Source organism: Lingula anatina, chromosome 3 (assembly GCF_051362555.1).
Source record: "Lingula anatina isolate TDL-2025a chromosome 3, LinAna3.0, whole genome shotgun sequence".
Lineage (NCBI taxonomy): Eukaryota > Metazoa > Brachiopoda > Lingulata > Lingulida > Lingulidae > Lingula > Lingula anatina.
This window is the reverse complement of record NC_141769.1, coordinates 27775599-27801956: the sequence shown is the minus strand read 5'-3', so window position 1 is coordinate 27801956 and position 26358 is coordinate 27775599. Positions and strand designations below refer to the sequence as shown.

The window sequence follows — 26358 nt, the reverse complement described above, 5'->3', positions numbered from 1 at the left end:
TCAAATACACTTTTTATACACTGGCCAAAGCCACCTATTATTGAACTGTTTTAATCAAAAATAAATTTTTTTCAAACACATTTTTCAAAAAATTATTCAAATTTTAAAATTCTTAATCCAAGATGGCGGCAATCAAATGGCAAAATGTCCCTATTTCAGATTTAAACTAAACAAGCATGGATAAAACACACATTTCATTTTAGTATCCTGCTAAATATTATATCTTGATTTAGTCAAATGCATATTACTTAATATTTTAAACAGTCCTAAAAATTTAGAAAAACAACTCTAAAAATGGCAGATTTCCAAAATTTCAAATTTTAGCTAAAATGCCCAAATTTTGCCATTTTTAAATACATTTTTCATAGACTGGCCAAACCCACCTAATATTGTCATACATTATAAGTAAATGTTTTGAGTTAATATTATAAAAAAATCTTTTTTCAAACATTAAAAAAACAAGGCAGCAAAGCTGTCAAATGTACAGACAAAAAACAGGAAATAACTATGCACAAAATAGGCTACTGTCAATTCTGATGCAAAAAGTACATTATGTTGAACTGCAAATTCAACATTAAATTTTAATTATGCTCAACAGGTAATACCAATGTAAGTAAAATGTGTAACAAGCATAAGGCTTCAGGCCCATGGGAGTTCAAGTTCACACTTTGAAAATGTATAACTTCCAGAAAAAGAAGCCAATTAGACTACTTTTCCAACTCAGGCTGCATTTTAGCCCTGTATTTCTTTTTTGAAAGTTTGGCAATCATAAATAACATGGTTTTCCCATAATGGTCATCATGGCAGCAGCACCCAAAATTGTGTTTTCTTCTATTCTGATGTAATATTACATAATGGTTAACAGCATAAAGACCGGCAACTTTTGAAAATAAAATAAACGTATCATGGATTTTCAGAAAATGTGACTAGCACAGGTCTTCAAGCATATCTTGTGAAAACTTAAATTTTCACAAAAAAAAAAAACTGTTTAACTGGCAGTAAGAATTACCAAACAGACTGCATTGCCTACTGAAGCTGTATTTTAGTCGCATGTTTCTTTCCTGCAAGTTTGAGAACAGTAAGTGACCTGGTTTTTCTTAAATGGTCATCATGGGAGCAGTGCCCAAAATAGTTTTTTGATGCAATATTACATAACGTTTAACAGCATAATGACCATCAATTTTTAATAATAAAATATTAGTATCATGGATATTCAGAAAATGTGATATGGGAAGGTCTTCAGGCCCATGGAACTTCAAAGTCACAACTTGAAAATGCCAAAATGTAAACAAGACAGCACTGTTCTGAAATGTTTTTTTTTTTTTACATAAAACAAAATTAACAGTTTACTGCCATTTTTATATGATCAACTAAGAAAAATATCAATAGAGCAGTGTTAAATAGCCAATTTCTTCCATTCTGAGATTCTGAACATAGTGAATGATTGAATCTGACAAACTGCTATGACATGAGTTTATTTCCACTTTTGAAACTTTATTACACAATACACGATAATAAGTTTACCATTATTTTTACAAAATCAACTAACAATGTTGTAAAGATGCAGGAAATGTCAAACAAACACTTGTACGTATCTTATTAGTTAACTAATGAGACTGTTAACATGCCTAAGAATTGAATGTGAGGAAATGTGAAAAAAACAGCATAACTTCCAAATTAATGGCCCGATTATGCTGATTTTCGAACTCAACGTGTGTTTTAGCAGCATTGACCACTCCTGTGAGTTTAATGACAATTGGCCTATCTGTTTTCCTTATATTGTGTTTATAGTGTTGCATATATGCTGAAAAGTGGGGAAAAAAGCATAACTACTAAAATAGTGGCCCGATCATGCCGCTTTTCGAACTTGACCTCAATTTAATGAGATCCATTACCCCAGCGAGTTTCATGACAACAGGCCTATCGTTTTTTTCTTGAAATGTGTTTACAGTGTTGCATATATGCTGAAAAGTGAAAACATCTTAAAAATGCCAGTTTGAAAAATTAAAAATTAAAGAAAAAATTACAAATATATTCCACTAAAGCTGCCATTCAGTCTAGGTGCATAACCATGATATGAATCATCCAACTTGAGTTTAAACAGTGTAAACAACTCGCAGAAATATAATATATTTTGTTTTACTACAAAAAGGGCAGTCATAGCTATTATTCTGATATCTGAACTTTTCATCAGACCATGTGAAATCCATAGATGGCTATACTTTGTAATAATATCTTAAGAGATTATAACAAAAAAAACCCACTTTTTAGAAATAAAATTAATTATTTGCCTAAAAGAACAGTCAAGTTGCAAATATTGCACAACAGGTAGTATCAATAAAAGTTAAATGTTACATGTCCTTGGGAGTCAAATTTTTAAATTCACAATTCAAGATGGCGTCAACCAAATTTTCCATTTTTCGCTATTTCTGCTTTAAAAATGGATTAAAATACAAATTTTGTACTTGTGTCCTGCTAAATAACTTGATTTAGTCAAAAGCACACAGGTAAATATTTTTGTGATCTTAAAAAAAAACTTTAAAATGATGAATTTTCACAATGGGACAATGGGTGTTAATCTTTCAAGGTCATACAATAACAGCAATGTGGTGGTATTCTTTTGGTTGACATCCAATAGTTGAGAAATATCTCCTACCAGTCTCAGCTTCAGTTTCAATCTCTTGTGGACCTTCTACCACTGTCCAGGAAAAAAATTTTCTTATCCATAAACTACTATCTATAATGTGCGTGGATTTAGCAGTGCCCACCCCAGATTAATTGACATTTTCATTTGATTCTTTTAATTGTATATGAATATATTTTAAACAAGTCACAGTGAATTAAAACATGTTTTTAGTCTTTCTTATTTCTTATTTGAAAGAAAATGAGGCATCTTCTCTACATAGTAGTAAATTATATGAATATTTGCACTATATGACCACTCAATGGCCATTAAAGAATAATCAATCAATTGTCAAGCCTACACATGAAAGAGTAGAGGCAGTTCCAACTCTTCAAGATGTTAAGTTTGTGTCTTACTTTTACACAATAAAGCTTAATTGAGATTTCGGATTCAGCTGTGCGGCTGTTGGGGCACAGTGTTTATAAAAATAAAGCTCACCAGTAATGAAGGTGTGGTCCTTGTAGAAATAATAACGTAACGTAGAACAAATTAAGAGTCAACTGTCAATTTCTGAATCTATTCCTACACATCAATCAATCCCAGCTACATTTGAGGATCGCCAATTATTCAAAAATCATGTTTTTCTCATATGATTATGTGATATTCAGGCATCATCCTCAACTACAGAAGTTGATAAACATGACTTAAACGATTTAACAGTCAGAAGCGATGTACGTGTGACTTCTGGATGTTAAGCCCGAGAAGTGTCTCAAAGTTAATTAGCTTGCAATGGTTTAAGGCCCTTTGATTGAACAACCATATATTCTATCATATTTTAGTTTAAAGGTAAAAACTAAAATAGGATAGAAAATATGGTTACTTTGGTTGCTTTGGCAACAACAAGCACGGGGAGCATTTTAAACACAGAGGCTAGTAGCAAACTTGAGAACCATATGTATTATGTTTGCACCGGGTTACTATTCCAACTTGACCGACTTCAGTAGTCATTGAAGAACAATCAATCACTTGTCAAGGTTGCAAATTAAAGAGTAGTGGCAATTCCAACCCTTCTAGAGAAAATGATCTATTTTAATCTTAATCAGATCATCTAAGATTTTTTCACAAAAGCAGGATAGACAGCCGTGCCAAGCAGCCAAAGTAACCATATTTTCTATCCTATTTTAGTTTTTACCTCTAAACTAAAATATGAGAGAAAATATGGTTGTTCAATCAAAGGGCCTTAAACTTGACAATTGATTGTTCTTTAACGGCCACTGAAGTGGGTCAAGTAGAGTGGTTATCTAATGCAGACATGATACGGTATACATGATACTCAGGTTTGTTTAAAGCGCTCTTTGATTGGTGTTGTGAGTTTTGTTTTTGGTGTTGGTGTTGTGAAGTTTGTTTTTGGTGTTGGTGTTGTGAGTTTTGTTTTTGGTGTTGGTGTTGTGAGTTTTGTTTTTGGTGTTGGTGTTGTGAAGTTTGTTTTTGGTGTTGGTGTTGTGAGTTTTGTTTTTGGTGTTGGTGTTGTGAAGTTTGCTTTTGGTGTTGGTGTTGTGAGTTTTGTTTTTGGTGTTTGTGTTGTGAGTTTTGTTTTTGGTGTTGGTGTTGTGACCCTTACACGCTTCCATACCATGGTGTATTTGATGCCCTAACTCTTGAACTATGCATTTCAACTTCCCCTAATGCTCTCAAAGTTATGTCTATTTGTCGAGAAAAAATTGCTGTTATTTTTAGCTAAATACTCTAGTTCCATATATGAAAATAAATCTAATTATTCTTTCGTGCGTTTATATTTTTGTTCCGTATATATTCGATCAAAAGCTTACGAAAATAGATTTTAAGTCTCTTTAATAAAGTTACTTTAAGATGCTAAATTCTTTCATTTGGACCCACTGCCTAAATAACACTTCTTTACGACCTCTTTATTAGCACTATTGGATACGGTCACTAAATGATGTGATCAATTTTCCACCCCGTAGACCCACCAGGGAGTTAGATCGATCCAGATAGATCGATCTAGGCATAGGAGCACAGTCTGCAACATGATACCTTTTTAAGGACAGTCTGAGTGAATTAATTAACATAGGGGAAAAATAGAGGTAGGTCACCTGAATCTTTTATCTCTGACCTGGCAGCAGTGACCTGTCCATCGATATTTTCCACCATCGGCTATTACATCAGCTACTGAGGTTACCTTAATTGTGTTTTCTTCAATCCCAGGACGCTTTACAAGAAGGTAAGATATTCACCGAAAATATATCACTTTTACCTGAGGGAACAGGTTGACACTGTTGTGTGGTAAAGTCAGGCAAATGGAGTGGTAGTGTACAATACTGGCTACTTATGAGGTGCTAACAGTAAGCCGCAACTATGCAGTAGACTGAAGCGCTCCACCCACGTTTAAAGAATTCATGCTTGTCTACATGCACTTTCAACTACATGGCATGGGAATTTCTTATTGCTGATCTCCAACATATAACATTTGGGTAACATAATGAAAAGAAAACAAGCGGAAAATCATTTGCCCAACGTTGATCTCTTAAACGTGGGGTGGGGGGGGGGGCACAAACATCATGGCTTACCCTCTACCATGGCGACAGATTGATCTTTTCACAGATAGGTCTCTAGATAAATAGTCATTTTGGTCTGATGTCACTCTGTAATGGATCCGGAATCTCAAGGCTTACTTCATGGCTGGTAATTGTTTGCATAACTGCACTTGGGTTGTTAATAATATTTTTAAAATGCTTTATGTGAAGATGTTCGTGGAAATATACTATAAGTTAAAAGTGATGGAATGTAAGTAGTGAGGTTGTAAGAAAATCGGTTATACCACTTTTTAGTACTCTTGCACGGTATCTTCTCTCTCTCTCTCTCTCTCTCTCTCTCTCTCTCTCTCTAAATATATATATATATATATATATATATATATATATATATATATATATATACCCGGATATGTGGTTTATTTATATCTTTTTCTTGTCATTTCATACAGTGAGATAGAACAAACGTCGGAGAAGTCAGTCTGTGTTGCAGTCTACAAAAATGAAATGTAAGTATTATTTAAGTGTGCATGAATTGAGAGGAGTCTCTGGGGCTAGTTTGCTGTCGGCAATTTCGTGATCTCTTCAATTACAACAGAATAAGTAGTTAGTTGAAAATGTCATTTTATTGACATTTGTACTTTGCTTAATACACAAAGTACGAATTCAAAATACATATAGTTACATAATATTATATGAATGATACTCATGTATGGTAAATTATTTACAATTTTCAGATAAAATTTTAAGTTTTAACAAAGATGGAGGGAAAAAAGGGCCACAAAGGGCAGTTATTTTTTAAAAAGAAGTTTCACGTTCTAAAGTCAGCCTAGGCTGAGAGCGAGCTACGCAACCCCTACCTTTTTAGGACGGGGACGTAGGTTTCCTCATTGCTCTGACAGCCCAATCATAAGAGTTGTCTCTCTTGGCCTTTGTACTGCCACATGTGCCCTGCATAGTACATTTACCTAACTATTGCTTTAAAGTAATATATCTCACATGTATGATAAATATTAATAAACAAATGATATCTAGATGATCTTTAATTACTGATAAATGTGCCAAACGATTTACAGCTAACTATCATAAATACAACCATGTTACATTTAACCAATGCTCAAATCTGTTTCATTGGGGGGGGGGGGGGGGGGGGGGGGGCAGGGTTGGGTTTGAATAACTTTTCCAAAATTCACCTTAAAATTTTCTTTCCTGAATAATGCACTACTGAATGCTGAGAATTTTATTAGAATAGTGAGGGAGAGCATTAACTTTCTCCTGAGTAACTGAACTCATATGCCTCTGATTGGCTGCTCTTACAGAGGCAAAGTGGCATTGTCCAATTAGGTTGCACCCCCTAATTCTGTCTCACAAGTGCCGCTTGAAAGTAATTAAGTCTAAGTGCGAAAACACAAAGGAGATATCCTTACTGAAATTAAGGAGGAAACATCTAGAGCGTGTTTTAAAAGAGCCAAGCTCCCTGGGAAACTTGTCTAACACTGATAATCTCATCCCACATAAATCCTTTTATTGTGCCCAATAAATTATATTTATCTGAGTACGGAGTTTCAATAATGATGATAATCTCCTTGCGGACTAAAGCTTCACTTAATTTTTAGAGAGAAAGGAATTGCATGCCTATGTACTTGAAAGAAAGTAGGATGCTTTATGAAACATAGCCTACACTGCATACTTGCATTGCCAAATAAACGTGTATGTTTTGAAATAAACAAGAAAACGTGTACAATTTTATCAAATACAAAAACCATTTTATGACTCTTATAATGAAATTTATTTAACGAAGAGTAAGGTAAAGGGGTTTTATTGGAAAATCTTCTCATAGCACTTCAACCGTTATATATAACCTCCATTTTTAATGCATTCAGACCTCAGAAATCCATGGAATTACAGTTGCAAAACATTTTTTTTTTATTATGGAAAAAAATAATAATAAGTAAATAAATAAACACAAATAGAGTATATATATATGTTCCTTTCATACACGCACACATACCCACGTACGCACAACACTCATACTTGGTCACTGCTAATATGTATATTATCCTTGCATTACACAGTTGTGTTTACAAAAATAGACTAATTAGTTGTCTGTCCATTTCACTCAAATATAGTAACTTCATCTCTAAGTGCCTGCTGATTAACAAAACAAAATTAAATAAAATATAATAGAAAACTTAAACCCAAAAGATAAAGAAAGGGATGCTACTGCTATTCCCCTTCAACAAAAAGTGGTAACCATTGTGCCCATTGTTTAACAAAGTTGTTTAACAATGATTTTTTCAACATGATACATAAATTTTATGTAACCCAAAAGACTTTGAAAGCTTGGGGTCTTTTTTTTGTTTCAGGCACTTGTAAATATATAGTTTTCCAAACATAATAAGTAAATTAAAAATTTTACTTTCCGTTGTGCATTTTATTCCAAACAAGATTTTATAGTCATCGAGATCCAAATTGACATTAGTTTTTTCGAGTATATGGTCTTGAAACTTATTCCAAAGAGGACGCACACTATTACATTGTATAAACACATGAAGGAGATCTTCACGGTCTCTTTTACAAAAGCCACATATGTCATTATCCTGAATGCCAATCTTTTTCAAATAAGCACCCAAAGGGAGTATCCTATGTATTATTCTAAACTGAAGCCATTGTAACGTTGTATCTCGAGAAGTTCCAAAACAAGTCTCAAAAATTTCTTCCGTTTTTAAGCGAGCGTCCCCGTTATTGAATAGTTTTTGGTTCCATGTACAGACACCAGTGGGAATAATATTTTTCTTATTTAGGACATTATATACATATCTGTTTCCTTTTTCATTTAGCATAAGCCCCTTGAAATGAAACGGGTAGTAAGGGGTGACTGTAATAGCCACCTTTTCCTTATCAAATTGTCTTAGAAAAACCTTAACTGCACTGTACATGCTATTAAACTGCATAGTTTGGACTCTCAAATTGAATTTTTGTTCAAGCACATTCTTTTTCATTAAATTTCCCTGATTGTCCAACATATCTCCAAGAACTTTTATTCCTTGTTTGTACCAGGAAGGGATAAACACCGAAGCGTTGTTAATCTTAATTTCAGTATTATACCAAAGAGGTATTGCGTTTTTTCCATTGTTTAATCTGACTTTGTACTTTTGTCATTTGCTTTTGATAATTCAGATCAATCATGTCACTTAACTCTACTGAAAAAGTTATGCCTAACAGCTCAAATATTTGTACCCCTCAATAAAGTTTCCATCTGGAATGATGGTACACATCTTTACTATATTACTTTAGTTTTTGAGGCATTGATGTGTAGTCCAGATAATTTTGCAAAGTATTCAAGGGTTTCCAGGGAATTGAATAAAGATTCTTTCGATCCATCTAATGTAAGTGAAGTGTCATCTGCATATTGTAAAATCTTATTCTCGATTCCATTAATTGTTATTCCTTTTATAAATGTGTTGCTCTTTATCAGTATTGACAGCATTTCAGCACTCAATATAAATAAATAAGGGGCTACTGGGTCACCTTGTCGACAACCTCTTTGGATAGAAAACGGTTTCGACAGGAAACCACATTGTAGAACGGATGCTGTAATGTTAGTGTTTAGTATGTTTACCCATGTTATTAGATTTCTGCCAAAGCCGAAGATGTTAAGAACTTTATAGATGAAGGACCAAGCTAAGGAATCAAAAGCTTTTTCGAAGTCAATCAACATTAGAAGGCCAGGAATCTGTCTATTCTCAGTATAGTCCATCAGATCATATATTGCTCGTATGTTATCACCCAAGTATCTACCGGGTATGAAACCCGACTGCGATGGAGGTATGAGAGAATTCAGAGTGCGTTTTATTCGTCCACAGATACATCCAGAAATAATCTTATAAAATACATTCAGGAGTGTAATCGGCCTCCAGTTTTTCATGTCTTTTCTTGATTTTTCTCCTTTTGGGAGACATACAATGATTCCGAGTCTTTGTGAGATAGGCAACATTTTTTTAAAAAAAATATCATTTATAGCTCTTCTGATAAAGTACTTGAGATCATTCCAAAAAAAATTGTAGAACTCGGCTGAAAAGCCATCACTTCCTGGGGACTTGTTATTCTTCATTGATTTAATAACACTTAGGATTTCAGTTAATGTAAATTCTTGATCTAATTCGTGAGCAGTAACATTGTCCAATTTATTAAAGGAATACGGTTCTAGTACATTACTGAGGTCTACGTCATCTATTTCATTTTCTTTGCTTGAATACAAATTTTCATAGAAAAGCTTCACCTCCTTAAGGATTTCTGACTGTTCGTAGACTGTTCCTTTTCCATCTATATCTAGCACCTGTATAGTTTTATTCAGAAAGTTTCTGGACTCTAAACCACAAAAATATTGCGTCGGTTTCTCCCCCTCGTCAACCCATTGTGCGCGTGATCTTATCATGCTTCCCCGTAGTTTCTCTTTCCTTAATGTTTCTAGTGATTGTATTTTTTCTTCCAAGATGCCATTATGTACTAAATTTCCTGCGTCATTGTCATCTTTAAGTTTTTGTATCTCATCAATAAGTTCCTTTTCCTTCTTATTCTTATCTTTTTTCTTAGCACTTGCATGTGATATAGTTACCCCCCTTATTTCCATTAGTAGTACTTCCAAAAATAGGCTATCGGATAAGGATAATTGCAGGTCTTCTTCTGGAATACAATCAATTATGGATACTTTTGCCAAAATATTGGCATATTGATTTTTTATTCTTTTAATGGTTAGTTTTACTTTGTCAACAAACTCTCTGTCGGTTAGAAGAGAACAATTGAATTTCCACAGACCGGGTCCCCTAACGAAATCATTAAATTTTAATTCTAAGACAACTGACGAGTGATCTGATTTGTAACCCGCTTTAATTGAGATATCCGTGACAAGATTTGAGAGGTTATTTGATATTAGTATATAATCAAGCCTACCATGTTTAACTGGGTTCTTTTTGTGCCATGTGTATGCTCTTTTGGAAGGATTTATAACTCTGTAGTAATCTACTAGATCCAATTCATCCATAGTTTCAATTAATTTTTTCTAGCTCTTGGGTTATTATTCCTATTGTAATTAAAAGTATCTAAAATTGGATCCATTGCGATATTAAGATCTCCACACACTATAATGTTTGTATTTGCAAATTCAAATATGGATTCCCTAACCTTATCAAAGAATTCTGGATAATCCTCATTTGGACCATAAATGTTTAATAGCGTGACTCGACAGTCATTAATAGTTAAGTCTACAACGAGTAAGTTACCTTTATCATCTTGTGTTTTTTTATGCACAACTAACTCAAAATTGTTGTTAAAAAGAATTGCAACTCCCCTACAATTTGAGCGGTATGAATTAAAGATACAAGTATAGCCCCATTGTGTTTCAATATTGGGCTCTAGCTTTGTTGTGAAGTGCGTATCCTGAAGACATATCACTGAATATTTTCTCCCTTTATAATAATTCAAAACGTCTTTTCTCTTCTCTGGGTTACCTAGTCCTTGACAATTTACTGTGGCGATTTTAATCATTTAGAGTGGAAGGAAAAAATATAAGAAGCTGATTTTCTAACCTAACCTGTGGCTTTCCACTTATCATGTTGTCCTTGAAAGTCACGGTGTTACCAATGACGACGGCAGACACAAATAACAGTTATAGTATGTGCAGACACATCTGTGTCTGTACAAAGAACAGCAAGTGTAATGCAGGAGCCACACACACCAAAAGTTATACACATGTTCTCCTCCCACACAGACAACATCCATCCTCGCGATCTCATTCACACTAGTACTTCCTATTTCTATAGTCTTAAGTAGCTTGTCTTTCCTCAGGTATTCACACACATCATCCACGGATTCACTGACAAAAGATTTCCACACTGATGCGCAGAGAGCAATATACATGAATAGAATTTCATAATTGTGTGCTCTTGTGCCAAGCATTTACTCTCTAATAATACCACTTCGGCAAACATTTAGTCTATGTGATTAGACATGAAGCACACCTTTACTCTGTATTTGTCGTGGATGTAGAAAACATTATAATAGCAATAAGGATAATACTAAAGATAATTGGAAATAAAACAAAATTCCTTATTTACATCCTATATGCCTAATTACCACTTTTTACATGTATGATTTCTATGTATTAAATCTACAGAGATCCTAATTATATATTACTTTTTTTGCACTATTCTGTACAAATTAAGACATGAGATGTATCGTTTCAATCAATTTTACTTGCATCAACATTATAGTGTTAAGGTTTTAGTGACGAATTTTTGTTCCAATGTCGTCCCCGATGTCGAATTTTTTCTTGCCTTCCTTGCCGTTAATCTTGGCATATATACTGCCATTAAAATACCACGCACTTTCACATTCCGGATGGTCATTCAGCAATTTAAGTAGATCCTTGTTTTCTTTTGTAACATCGTCTGCTAGCCTCAGGGCTCTGTCGGACCTTTTAAGCACACCTCTTTTACGCATGATACGGGATTTTATCTCTGTGTTTTTTAACTTTAAGATGATCGGCCTGGGTTCCCCTGGTTTGCCGGGAATTCTGTGCACTGCCACAATATCATCGCCTTTCACCTCTTCCTGTATCTTCTCTTTTAATGTTTTAATTACTAGGGCAGAAGTTGTCTGATCGCCCGATTCAGACTCCGGGATGCCATATATTTTTACATTGTTTTTTCGGCTGTATTGTTCGTTATGGTTGGCTTTTATCATTGCCGACGAAGCTACCTTGGCTGCCTCTTTCATCGCTCTGTTCATTTTGTCGATGCGTTGGTCATTTTCTCGTAATGTTTGTCTCAAATTATGATTCTCCAGCTCTAGTCCGTCAATTTTGTCTTGTAGAACTCCTATTTTCCTTTTATTTTCCTCATTTTCTATTTTACTACTTTCTCTGATTTCGTCAATTTTTATTTCCAGGTTCTGTAACTTAGCATTCATTTCTTTGACTGTTTCGCCCACAACTGTTTTAATAATTTCACTAAGGTCCTCCTTCTTAACGGTTTGCTTTATTTCATATTCAATCTCCTCCAGTTTCGTCATGAGGGATACCGATTCATCACCGCTGACAAAAGAGAGTTCACCGCTGGTGTTTGAGATTTCACAATGTGGCCTTTTGGGTGCCTGCGTAATTTCACAGTTGCAAAACATACAGGATTTCACATATCAACTAACGTCGTGAAATTTTATCGGAAATATGGATACAAACAATGTGTGCTATAAATCGAAAACCATGACAGCAATTATGAAAAGTCGAAATGTATATACACGGTCACCACAAAAGGAAAAAATGGAGAGGAATAATTGACTACAGAATGTAAAGATACATTGTAAAATTTTAATTAAAATTCAACTATGCTCACTCGTATGATTTACTTATGGCACTGTCACAGTGAACAATGTCGGCAAAGTGCGTGGGGTGGTGTATGCATGGCTGGATGAACGCTGTATTATAACAGATGTCTACTTTTTAACTCCTGGTTGTAGGTATTAGGTTTTTAGGGAATAAAACACTGGGTTAAAACACTAGGGCAACTTATTGCGCTAATACTTGTAAATACATACATGTATCTAATTTGTTGTGGTAACCGTAAAAATATTAATGTTATCAATCCATTTTCTTTTTAGTGACAGAGGTATTCATAGTTATTTCCGTGGTAGTTACAGGTAAGTGCAAAATACAAATAGCAGATCTTTTCCCTCATTGATCATGACTCATTTTCTTAAGAAACACTTTTTAATATTGCAAAAATGAAAAAGGTACAATTTTACTTCAAGTAAACTCCTCTTGGTAGCGTCACATCATATCTTAAGAAGGTGTAACTACATTTAAGCTTGCTTAAAGTGCTGGAATGAATACCATCTTCTACCTTTTATTTATTTTACTTTTATAATGAAGATTGGCAATTTTTCCGAATGATTGACTTAAAGAGCTTTGATCATAGACAATGCCATTTTCTCTCCAGGTAAAGCAAGTCCAACGACGTCACCCTCCTGCCCACCAGGTAACTCTCTCTTTTTTTAAGCGTGGTCAAACCTATACAATATTTTCCGATATCGATATGTATAAAGTATCTTATATAGAACGTTATTAGGCTGTGCATGATGCATGATGGGGTAACGGATTTTTGTTGTGTGCCTGGGTGCTCAAATAGGAGGAACAAATCTGAAAAATGATTGGTTGTTTTGAAATTCCATAAAGCCGTGTGTCCAGGAGGCATGCATGGTTTGTCTGATGTGGCGAACAATGTCTTTTGCTATTAGTAGCATATTAATTAATTAATATTAATTAATTAAAATATTGTTATATTCACATATATATATATATATATATATATATATATATATATATATATATATATATATATATATATATTTAAGAGGGAGGGTATGTAACAAGCCTAGATTGTGTTTCCATATGCTATCAATTTCATAAATATTTTTTGTCCTAGCAATATTTACACAACCTATTTTTTGTAAATTTTCATGTCTACCAGTTTCTATTGCAAGCCCTGAATCTTGAAAATGCTGCTCTGTATTTCCTAACATTAACATCAAAAAAATATTTTTCAGGTTCTAACAAACTCTTAAACAATGCATAGTTTTCACAAAGTTTTGGACTATTTTGCATGCTTTCAACCCAATTTTGTCTAACACAGTCCTTCAGCCTTAGTAAAAATTGGCTAACAAAGGTATTTATATCACCCAAATTTTGTGATATCCATGAATAACCAAAACCATACATATAAATTATTTGTTTCACTTTAGTCACCCAGTTAGTCCTTCCAGGTTCATCTAGTGCACGCAACATATTATAGCAAGCTCTGGGTTACCTCTCTGGTTCCATCCTAAGCAATTTCTGCTAATACTCAACACATCGTATAGTGTAAACTGGATATAATGGTTTTTTTTTAAACAACGTTTATTCAAAAGAATGAAGTGGAGGCAAGGCGCTGGAAGCATTATATGCTCTCCAAAATTACAATGGTAATCTACCAGTTTTTCCCAGGACCGCGACATTTAATGTCCTTGAACTCAAACCCAATACATTTTACAGAATTTACGTTGAACTATTTTTATTTGTTCACATTTTTCTCGAAGCCCCAAATTTCATAGCACAGAGTTGGTACAACAACATGATCAAACAAATATAGCGACTGAGTCAAAGGCACGTCAAATTTTCTGATAAAGTATAACAGAATATTCATGGCTTTTTCTCCTTGCTGTGCTAGGGTACTCTTAGCTTTGCTCCAGGACAAAAAGCTGAGAATATCAGCCCTAGGTACTTATAATGGCTAACAATTTCTACCTCCCTATTATTTAGGAACCATTTTTCATGTTTATTTAAATAACCACCTCGTTTGAATACAATGATTTTTGTTTTATCTATGTTGATCATCATGTCATATTTTTTGCGGAAGTTTTCTAGTTTTACTAAAAGCTTTTGCAAGCTACCAACCGTGTCACTTATCTCTACTGCAGCGTCTGCAAAGAGCAAATGTGAGATGTTTGGTGCATCTTCATTTACGAAAATGCTTTACTGTAGCTTTCATCATTTCATAACATATATACAAATTCATTTAGATATAAAGAAAACATAAATGGACTTAAGACGCAGCCTTGTTTGGTGCCTATGGTATAATCAAAATAATCAGATATACCATCTTGCATCTGTATACCTGACTTCAATTGTTTATACATAGATTGAATGATTTTGATTATCTTTGTATAAACCTTGTTTTCAGTAAGACATATATTAATAATGTATGGTTTGAATGGATTGAATGATTTAGACTATCTTTGTATTATCCTTGTTTTCAGTAAGACATATATTAATCATGTATGGTCAATGCAACCAAATGCTTTAGCAAAGTCGAGAAAAATACAATAGCATCTTCCCCTCTGTTTTGTAAGATATTTCTGTATTAGGGCTTGCAATGTGAAGCAATTATCTATTGTATTATAGCCTTTCCTAAACCCACTTTGTTCTTCACAAAATATAATTCTATTCGGTTGAGCGAAGTGAATAAGAATGGAATTATTTTCTCCTAGGGGGCGACACTGTATATATTGTGTTAGTTGTGATATTGGTAAGAATTGTGAGTAAGTTACGACAGTTGTTCATTCGACCAGTTAGCGCAGACCAGTTGACACGTAAATTTTGGAGCGCGCATTTTTCAGTGGTGTCGGAGGGCGTTTCGCTAATACAAATACTAGAGTCCGTGCAGTCGCAGGCGGAATCGTTAAAAGACCTAAAGGCTAAATTAACTTCTGAGTTGGAAATCTTAATGAGCGAATTACATGGTTTTATCTAATAAAGATTTCAACCAAATGCCGTCAAGAAGGCAACCGCATTCAGTTTGATTTCGATACTGAATTAGAAGAGTTATTGACACAGGTGGGACTCTGTCCGCTTTTACGAAGCCAATCCTTTGGCCAGTGACTCTGAGGATGAAAAGAAAGTTAACAGAGCGGAAAGCAAGGCATTGAAAAAAGCGTAATTGAGCAAACCTATTTCGAAGGGAGGTCATGGCTCCAGCAAATCTAACGTTAGTAGTACTTATCCTGTTTACTGTGCTCAGCCTATTTTTCGTGGACAACTATGGGCGTTTCCCTGTGTTGCACCAGGAGCAGTCAGTTCAGGTTCTTTCACACCACCAGCCACTTCTTCCGCTGTCAGCTCCTATGGACAAGGAAGGAGCGGGTCGTGTTTTGCGTGTGGGTCCTTCGGCCATTGTAGGAGAGATTGTCCCTACACTAAAACACCAGGAAGTGCTCCAGGATTCTCAAAAACCAATAATCCATGATTTTGTTAAAGATGAGTATTGTTTTGATGTGAAAAATGATAAATTATTTTTTACTATTGATTATTTTGAGCACGAGCAAGGCAATGTAGATATCTGGGTTAAAGGTAGGCTAAGAAGTAAATTAGCATTTTGGAAAAGTATTGGCACATATGAATTTATTCTTGATGTTTTAGAAAATGGATACAAGCTTCCTTTTTTTCTCTATACCCGCATCAGTTTGTTTGGATAACAATAGATCTGCTATTTTGCATAGTGCATTTGTTGAGCAGGCAATACAAGATTTATTAGTCAGAGGTTTTATTAGTGAGTGCTCAGATATATCTGTTGAAGTTAACCCGCTTACAGTGGCCATTAGCAGTAGCGGTAAAAAGCGGTTAATTTTAGATTTGCGGCATGTTAATAAACATCTTTGGAAATTTTCAGTAAAATTTGAAGAAATTCGTAATGTTTTATTTAAAACGGAGATTTTTGTTTTCAAATTTGATTTACATTCTGTATATCATCACATTGATAATTTTGAGTCTCACGCTAATTTTTAAAGGTTTTCTTGGAAATTTGGAAATACTTTCAAAAATTTTTATATTTAAAGTTTTAACATTTGGTCTCAGTTCGGCATGCTATATTTTTACTAAAGTGACCAGGCTGCTGGTTAAAAAGTGGCGAGGAGAGGGCAATGAAGTGATGATGTATTTAGATGATGGTTTTGGTTGTCATTAGCAGTACAGCGGATGTAAGAATATTGCTTTAAATTAAGCAAGATCTTATCAACAGCGGATTTGTTCCTAAAGTTGAAATATCAACGTGGTTTCCTAGTACTGAGATTTTATTACAAATAAATCGTTTAACTGGTCATTATGTGGACTTGGGTTTTCTTTGCGCGACCTTATGTAAATCTGACATGAACCATGGAATCTTTAGATTGCATTATCCACTAAGTTAGGTGAAATTGTAATTTCCTAATTCAAGCCCACACTTGAATTAAGCATCCTAAATTTTTAAAGTTTACGTCATTCACTCCATATATAAGGAAAAGTTCATTACATGCCATCTAGAATTGAATGTCATCTATAAAATATATATCACTGCCAACTGAAAAATATACCTCATTAAATAAGAGATTTCAACTATCAGTAAAGTACACATGGTACCATTGATTTATAATGGTAAGGGGTATCCATATACACCTTACCATTATAAATTAGAGAGAAATCCAATGAAAAAGGCCTAAACGTATTCTTTACAGATATTAAAACGTAGGAAATATTTAGGAGAATCTATATTTCTTGAAATATAGCTTTTACCATGGTTGAAATAATTTCTAGAGCATAGAACATGTGCCTCAGTTGCGAAAATTGGTAAAATAATGGCAGCCATCTTGGATAAAGAAGCCATATTGAAAAAAAGATATGGTCTTAGCTTTACCTTTAAAAATAAACAATTGTCCTTTATCAATAAATTGCAAAGGAAACATGAAATATACTTGATTTAAGAAGATATTTGATCTTGCAAATAAGGTGCATGCTGTGGGCACCTTTAGGCCATAACAGTCGGGGTACATGGTGGCCATGTTGGATTTTCTTCTAATCATTAAGCTTTATACTGTACAGAGAGAGAAAAATACAGGTCATACTGTACATATTTTATATTTGATTTTGTGTTGCTTCTATCATGATTGAAAGTAATTCTAGATTAAATAAAACATGACTTAACTGAAAAATTGGCAAAATTTTGGCCGCCATCTTGAATAAAGCAGCCATCTTGGGTCAAGACACCATCTCAAATTTACCTTTAAAATTTAAAACAATTGTCCTATACCTGCATATTGTAAAATAAAAATAAAATATACTTCATTTAATAAGGTATTTCAACTTTCAAAAAGATATACATTGTGCTTCTGACTCATAATGGTGAGGGGCATGTGGCGGCCATATTGGATTTTTCTCTTAATCAAAAAGCCTCCATAGTGCATGCAGACAACAGAAATGTGTGAAATATTATAGAAAAGCTATATTTGATGACAGTTTGCTTATATCACGATTAAAAGAAATTCTAGATTGAAGAAAACATGACTTAATTGAAAAAATTAGTGAAATATTGTCCGCCATCTTGGATGAAGCGGCCATTTTGAATCCAATTGACAAATTATTGCAACAGACTCCCAGGAAGTACATATTTCCACAATATATACACAATATAAGTAATCTACACTTCAGCAAAGAAATATTATTAATCACTTTTCATAATTGATGTTTATTCTGTGTATTCACCATGGCTGGCGGCCATCTTGGATTTTTGAGCACTTTCGCAATTGAGCCCATTTGTCCAATAAGCAGATTCATAAACCCCAGGTATCAGGCTCTCCAACGATATGTTCGAAAATTTTATATCATTAATTTTTTTTACTACCCTTTTTTGAAGGCTTTTGGATTTTGGCTCCCCTACTATAGGGTATAATTTGAATTTAGAGAAAGGCACTTTATGCATTCTGATTACAGACTTCTTAAAGTTCGTTAGACTATAACGGATATTCGTTCTCTGTTTAGAGGAAAAGGCAGAGTTCATGTGCGTTTAGTTGCTAGTTTAGTAGGTCAGATCATTTCTATGTCTTTTGTTACTTGCAATATGGTTTATATTATGACAAAATGTCTGAGTTTTGATATTTTTAAAGCTAAATGTTGGAATGAACAAACTGTTTTGAGCAGAAACAGTATGAAGCAAATGGAACTTTGGGTATCTAATGTATGCAAGATTTCTGTAAGTATATGCAGATCAAATCAGCAGATTAGTAGACTATGATGATTGGGCGGTGGCAGATAGTATTTTCGATTATTTAGATTCAGTCTGGGGGCAGCATGAAATTGAATTTTTCTTGCCTCCGATCATAACAATAAATTGCCAGTTTTTTATTCTAGATATTGGACTCCTGGTGCGGTGGGCACTGATGCATTTACTGTTCATTGGGGTGGTATGAATGGTTGGTTTGTGCCCCCAATGTGTGTATTATCTAGAGTTATACTGTATTTAATGCAATGCAAGGTTTGTGGCACGGTGCTTTTACCTTGTTGGCACTCAGCTAGTTTTTGGCCTTTATTATCTAAAGGCAGGTTTTATAAAGGAAGCTGTAGCATATGTAGAATTACCGAGAGAAAAAGCTTGTTATGTTCATAGAGGTTTGTTTGGTAGAGTGGATTTGCCGTTTAAAATGCTGGCAGTCAGATTTGATTTTTCTTAATAAATGAAACTGATTTTAAATTACTTATTAATTTTTTTGTTTTTGCAGGCTTATAAGGATGACATTTCTGAGCTTCCTGGCGAGATGGCTGGTAAAATGCCATTGGTTGCTGGATTTTTTGTCTGAGAGTCGGTCATTGAACACAGTCAAGGGTTATTATTCAGCTTTCATGCAGTGGGAATTATGGGCGAAGAAGAACGGCAATCAAGGGAATTTTCGGGCAAAAGGTTTTCCTATTGCTTTGTACTTGTCGTGCTTAGGAGAACAGTTCAATTCTTCTAGTCCTGTTTATCAGGCTTTTTACGGGCTTGAATGGGTTTATGCCGTTATAAGCGCAGAGTCTCCTACAGACTCTAATTTAGTAAAAATCGTGTTGGAAGGTATATAAGAGGCGCAAGTCACAGCCAGTTTGCAAAAAGGAGCCCATATCTCCAGATGTTTTGGAAAAATGTTTGATGCAAATTTTGAAGAAGGAAATGTGTATTCTCAATGTGCTATATGTGCTTGTTTGCTTTTTTATGCAGGATTTCTTTGAGTTTTAGAGCTGTTAAATTTAAGGATTAGCGATGTTTCGTTTCACGATTCATACATGTCGATCTTTATTGAAAAGAGCAAAACGGACATCTATAGAGATGGTTCTCATATGGTTATTGCTTATTCAAAACTTTGTCCTGTTAAAAATTTAGAGTAATTGTTCTCTTATGTGAATCTTGAGCATTCGGATTTGTATCTTTTTAGATCTGTCACCAAGCATTTCAATTGCATTCGTTTTAGAGATGATGATAAGCCTATTTCATATACTAGAATGAGAGAATTATTTATTTCCTCTTTTTCTCCTCTTGTTAAAGATATAAAACAATTTGTTTAACATAGTTTGAGAGCAGGTGCTGCTACTGCTGCCACAAGAGCTGGTGTTCCAGACAGGTTATTTAAAAGACATGGAAAGTGGAGTTCGGTAACGGATAAAGATGGCTATGTGACAGATAATTTCTGACAGATTTTTTGTTAGTAAAAAATTGGGTCTTTATAACTTAAGATTCCCGTTCTTTGTTTTCGACTTGTGCGCTAACTGCGTCCATATGCACTTTATATGTTGTTTGTGTTGTTTTATTATTAATGTTATACAGTGTTGGTTATGGTCTAGGAGAAACTTATTTGTATCTTCTGCCCATTTTATTAACCTTTCATTAAGGACTTTTCTAAATATTCCCCCACTACGTTTAATAGAGAAATACCTCTGTAATTATTTGGATCATTTTTGTCACCTATTTTATAGATTGGGAGCATAATAGCCTCTTCCCATTTTGCCGTGAAGACCCCAGTTTGCATAACTTGGATATATAATGAACATAAACAGGGGACTTGTATGTCATTGCAGCAATTATTTTTTCATTTTTATTTCATCTTCTAAATTATCAATTACTTCATTTTCAAATGTTTCCAGATTATCAATGAGCTGTTTAGCTTCATTTTTGAACACGAGATAAATAGGGTGTTTAGCTTTTCCTAATAAAGACCGAAAATATTGAAGCCAATTGTCTGCTGATATGCTATTTTCCCCTGCTTTTGAAAAAGTATACTCTTTGAGCCGATCCCAGATTTCATTTGAAGAACCAGGGTCTTTAAACAGGTCCTCCGTTGTCTTGATTTTAAATTGCATTTGAGCATGCTCACAATTTTTCTTAAAATTATTCTTACTTATTTTATATGCTTGGAGATCTGCATTTAAATTTGTATGCCTAAACACATTCAATAGCTTACATTTTTCTACTTTGGCTTTTTCACAATTTTCATTCCACCAATTTGGTTGCCTTTTCAAATTTCTTATCTGCTTGCAAGACATACAGTCTGCTGCATAGTATAGTATATCACACAGAATATCAACATCTGTGTTTACGTTAACTTTTACAGTATCATGGAACTTTTCTATCATAGTTTGTGTAGGTGCGTCTAATACACGGTAGCTTATCTTGGAAAACCTCCGTAAATTTTGTTTTCCATTTATATATAATTCTTTGTTTAATGGGTTTAGTATCATGTATATTTATAGGTCGTGAGCCTCTGTATGAGACTGCAATGGGGAAATGATCAGATAGGTCGCATTCCAACACTATAAAATCGGTTACCTGTGGGAACAGGTCAGTGGGTACAATTACATAATCAATAGTGCTTTTACCTACATGAGGTACAAAAGTGAACTCTCCCTGAGCAACTCGGGCATTTCTACCATTTAACACATGTATACCAAAATTTTTGCACAAGGACAACAAAGACGTACCAAATTAATTTTTGCCCGTCATCTTTTGATTAGCGATTTATATTAAAAGTGTCTCCGTCATAGTTTTCAACTAAAGGCATATATATATATATATATATACTGCTATCATCAATTATAAAAACCTGTCTAGCGTTAAAACCTCCAGCATTAATAAGATAAGGGTGGTTAAACATGTACTTCTCAGATAATTCAATCATACACTGTCCAAGATTATAATCACCATTTGGTTCAGGTAATGATTTATAAACACCAGAGGTTTCAGGAGGGATATATGTGAAACAAAACATTACGTCTTTGCCATAACCTAGTAAGTCTTCAGTACATAAAATAAACAGGCTATCAATACACGGTTTTGTTATTTCTAATATATACTTTCGTATTTTCTTTTCAGCAAAGACGCATATACCACCATTTGTTCTCCCAGTCTAATTATTTCTTTCTCTGAGGTTACTGAATAATGCATAATCAGCCATAATACTGTTGCATTTTTCTATATCATTAGTACAAACTTCGGAGAGACACGAAGTCATAGTGTTGTGGTATACTATTTGCAATATCACGTCTATTAAGAATTCTATTTATGTTGGATATATTCCATGACAGCAAGTTTACTGTTTTTCGTTTTCGAAATTTAGGGATTTCACAATTACTGGCCGCTGAAATCCCCTTGGTTTGTTCAATCGATGTGCCCTTTCAATTGGCATCTTGCTTATAGTTTCGGGGGTCATTCCTAACGACTCCATATAAATGTTTTTGCTTTTTCTTCGACTGCCTCCCACGTTTCTTCTGTTCCTTGCCCTGAGTCCTGGATACCATGAATAATAACATTATTCCTCTTCGATTGGCCTTCTATGTAGTCCAATTTATTTTGTAGTTGTGTGATTCTAGCTTTCAGGCTGTTATTTTCCACCTACATATAGTATTGCTGATCTTGGAGTTCCACAATCTTCTCTTGGTACTGTTCCGTACACTGCTTGATCACACTGTCTTTCATTTTCTCCATGAGATCTTCCATCATATTTTCTACTATCTCTTGCAATTTATTTTTCTTCGCCAGTTTTTCTACTGCCTTTTCCAATTTTAAGAGCATATTTTATTTCTATGATATCTGATTGTATTACTACCCAGTCTGTCCCCTCCAGGCTCTCATTAGCCACATCTGAATGTGTCCTTTTTTACGCTTGGCTGCCTTCTCTTGTATACCTGTTTGGGTAATTAGTGGCTGAACAGTTTTCTTCTGTGAACCCCCAGGCATGTTGACTACTGAGTGCAAGTTGCTAAATATTTGAAACTCAGCTTCAGTCCGATACTTTTCTAGTTTTTCCTCTTTCAAACGATTCGAGTTTAAGTAATAAATATTACCATATCTGTCTCTATGCCTTCTCTATGCCTTCATAGATGTACTTTGATGTAGTTTCAAGAGTTTAAGTTTCGGATTATCAGATGCGACACCGCTCTTGCTCTTGAGATACGGGGCCATGGAATCGAGACACGTGCGCACGTGCGCAACATAGAGAACCTTTCGGGATACGGAGCCCAGGTTTTTTTCCTAAACGTTTGTTTTTTGGTTAAAATCTTAAGAGATTTTTACTGACGAAGCCCTGTCTGACACTACATAGTCTCGCAATATCAAGCGATATTTTACAAGGATGCTTAAAACCGCGGGAAAAGCAGACAACAACAACAATAATATAACTATATAACAATAATATAAGATTCATAAGATATGTTCGTATTATTGCCCAAAATGCATTTATGTCTACAATGTGTGCAGTTCTGGTTTTTTCGTTTTCCGACGCACTGTACAAAAACTCGCAACTTACGTCTGATGATTGCATCACGCGTCTGCATTCCAGTATGTTATTTTGGTCTCGAATGAACGCGAGAATCCGCGTGACACCCCAAAGTTATTGGCAACGGATGCCTTGACGACCGGGAAGAAAGGCATCGAAAGCCCTATTGACAAGTACAGATTTTAGTTTTACTACAATTTATAGCCTTTTCAGTGGTAATATTATATATTTCCATGTGTTGTTTACAATGTATTCCTTGCGGAATTTTGAATCTCAAAGGAAGAGTTATTATTGCTTTAATTTAACAGTGAGCAAAATAGGAAAAAATGATGAATTATGATTTCGAAAAAATATTCAATATTAAATGTCAAGTCTGTATTTAATTTTTAGGGAGTTTTGTGTCAAGCCAAGAGCGAGGCCCATCAGACAAAATGAAAGTTCTAGTCCTTTTTTAGAACTAAAGTGTACAACAGGTGATAAGATGTGTAGGATACGTAATTTTTCAATGACAATGGAACCGCGAATAACATTTGGAAATATTCCCTACCACCAGAATGTGTCACCATTTTTTGTTCCAAGTAACCTAAAATTTAATGATGAATGAAAAAAGACACTGAAAGAAATAACCGATGGAAGGAGGAGATGGGGATGAAAAGATACTGGAGATTTACCCTCAATTTTAGCTTGTCACATCAGTAAAACATCAGTAAATTTGTTATTTAATGTTATGTATTTTATATTTCGAAAAGTTATCTACATGAATATGAGGAAAACTCTCCAAAACAAAATGTAAAAAAGTCTGTATAGTTGCTTCACTCTTTTTTCTGTGGGTCTCCAGTTGTGGTTTATTGTGCAATTCCATTTTTATGCATAAATTGTTGCTGCACATTACTCTATGTTGCAGTGACATTTTTTATAAATTCTGCAGTTACTAAATGTTCTCCTTTCGCTTTATTTGTAAATATGTCAAAGTATTAAGCTACATGTTTGTATTTTGCACAGGGTTATCCTGTATAGAATTTAATACAACTGCTCAATAAACATTGCCTCCTCTTAAGTTATCAGATAAAATTCAGGTTTTAAAACTGTGCTTGATTTATCCATTTTTTTAAGTACATCGGCTCAGAACTCTTGTTGAATGCGTTATCGACAAAATAAAAAGTTATGTATTTCTGAACTCAACGACAAGTTAATTGGAAAATTTATGGGTTATATATTGCTATTTAGAAAAGCCTTTCTATAAGCTTCTCGTGCATAGCACATGTTTGGTAGGACATTAAATGGATAATAAAAATAATCTAACAGCGTATTTGTAAAGTAATACAAATATGCTAAGTATTACACTACGATTTTAATACGTTGAAAAATATTAAATGCATTTTGTTCTGGTCTGACGGGTTTGCTTCAGTTTGACAGAATTTTCACACTTGTCAGACCAAAAGTCGGACATTTTTACCTGTCGTAAATTTTTACATATACAGTCATAAGATTATGTATGTGTGCATTTATTCCATCTAACGTAAGAAGATTAGATACAATTATAACGTCAGAAAATACAATAGAGGGAGTGTGATAATGATAGGGTCGCTAAACGAATTTGACGGAATATAGTGACTAGCCTTATTCTCTTGTCGCCTGGGTAGGCACGCCCCCTTAGAGTACTTATGTAAACAAAAGGTCTTCCATAGAGAACTATCCTTTTGTTCAACAGCTTCGCGCGTGCAGCGGATTATGTATATAGTGACGCTATACAGCTAAATGCAGTTAAATCTGTGAAAGCTGTTACTTAATTTATTCTGCTGTGTCGGACGTTGTGGGCCATCCCAATGATTCATTCACTCATTCTTTTCTGAAGATTGGTGATGCATATTTCGAATGCTTAATTATTTGCCCTCCTTCTTACAAGAGAAAGGAAAAGGGGAGAGAAACGGAGACAGTGTCAAATAAAAAGGGTAAAGAGTAATATAATACATTAATTAAAGGGACTCGCGGTGGAAGAAACGATAGACTGTTTTGCATCAAGGTATGCAATTATAATCCCACATGGCCATCGCATATACGGCCGTAGTTTAAATACATTACTCATAGTTGTATTTAATTACATTATTTTGCTGAATAGACATACATTTTAAAGTTGGTCTTTCAGGAAATCGTTTTGTTTGAAATAACATTGAGGATTCATGTTGATTCACCGTATAGATCTTGGTAATAATAGAACTATAAATATTTTGATGCATCTAGAAAGATCTACATAATGTATATAGTGTCGGACGTTGTGGGCCATCCCAATGGTTCATTCACTCATAATTCAACAACCATTATGTAGATCTTTCTAGATGCATCAAAATATTTATAGTTCTATTGTTTGAAATAACACACACGACAGAGGTAAAATCACATATAAATTTATTTTGAAATAAAATGTTTCGTTAGATCTTGTTAACACTCAGCAAAATGCACCTAGTGATTATATTCAATGTGCCATCATTTAATTGCTTTCTCGGTTTCATTAATTGGCGATAATAATTGCAGTAAGCAAGAAGGAGGAAATGCTGAAGACAAAACAACGCCGTGGGTATGTGTGACTTTCTCCCTTAACATTTTCTATGATGCTGTCAAAGAAAAAGGAACCGAGATAGCGATCATTTAAACCGCTGCTGTTTACAGTTGGACTTCTTCGTTTACCATTTAAATGCCCCCATCCCCCAGCAGACCCAACTTGAGGAATGCCATTGTAGCTACAGTACACTGTATATCAAACTTCGGTCCAAGTTATGAAACGTTTAAGCACAAAACGATAATTTGAGGGTATTTTTTCATTCAAGACAAAATTCAATAACTATGATGTGTGACAAAAGAGACTTTACAAAGCTTTACGTGTACTTAGATATATTCCAGTAACCTATGGAGATAGGATAGCGACGTCATTGTAACCTCAACAGGCAGTGTCCCCGATGAAAGCAAGCACCACAATAAACACTGAAAGGCGGGGTACAAAAATTAACTTTTTTAAATATCGATTACAACATGCTGTACAATGACTGAGTC

At 34.4% G+C, this 26358-nt stretch overlaps 1 protein-coding gene across 3 annotated transcripts in view; it reads left to right on the top strand.

Moving 5' to 3' along the window:
- The window catches only part of LOC147763162 (tumor necrosis factor ligand superfamily member 6-like), a 55912-nt gene that overhangs the window by 15208 nt on the left and 14346 nt on the right, over positions 1–26358 (top strand). For 2 of the 3 annotated variants that reach the window (XM_087007900.1, XM_087007901.1), the window contains exons 2-3: positions 12829–12867; positions 13167–13205. In XM_087007900.1, the coding sequence (XP_086864026.1) occupies positions 12829–12867; positions 13167–13205 (78 nt within the window). Of the gene's footprint in view, positions 1–5624; positions 5682–12828; positions 12868–13166; positions 13206–26358 lie in introns of all 3 variants that reach the window. The other variant, XM_087007903.1, reaches the window with a different exon arrangement.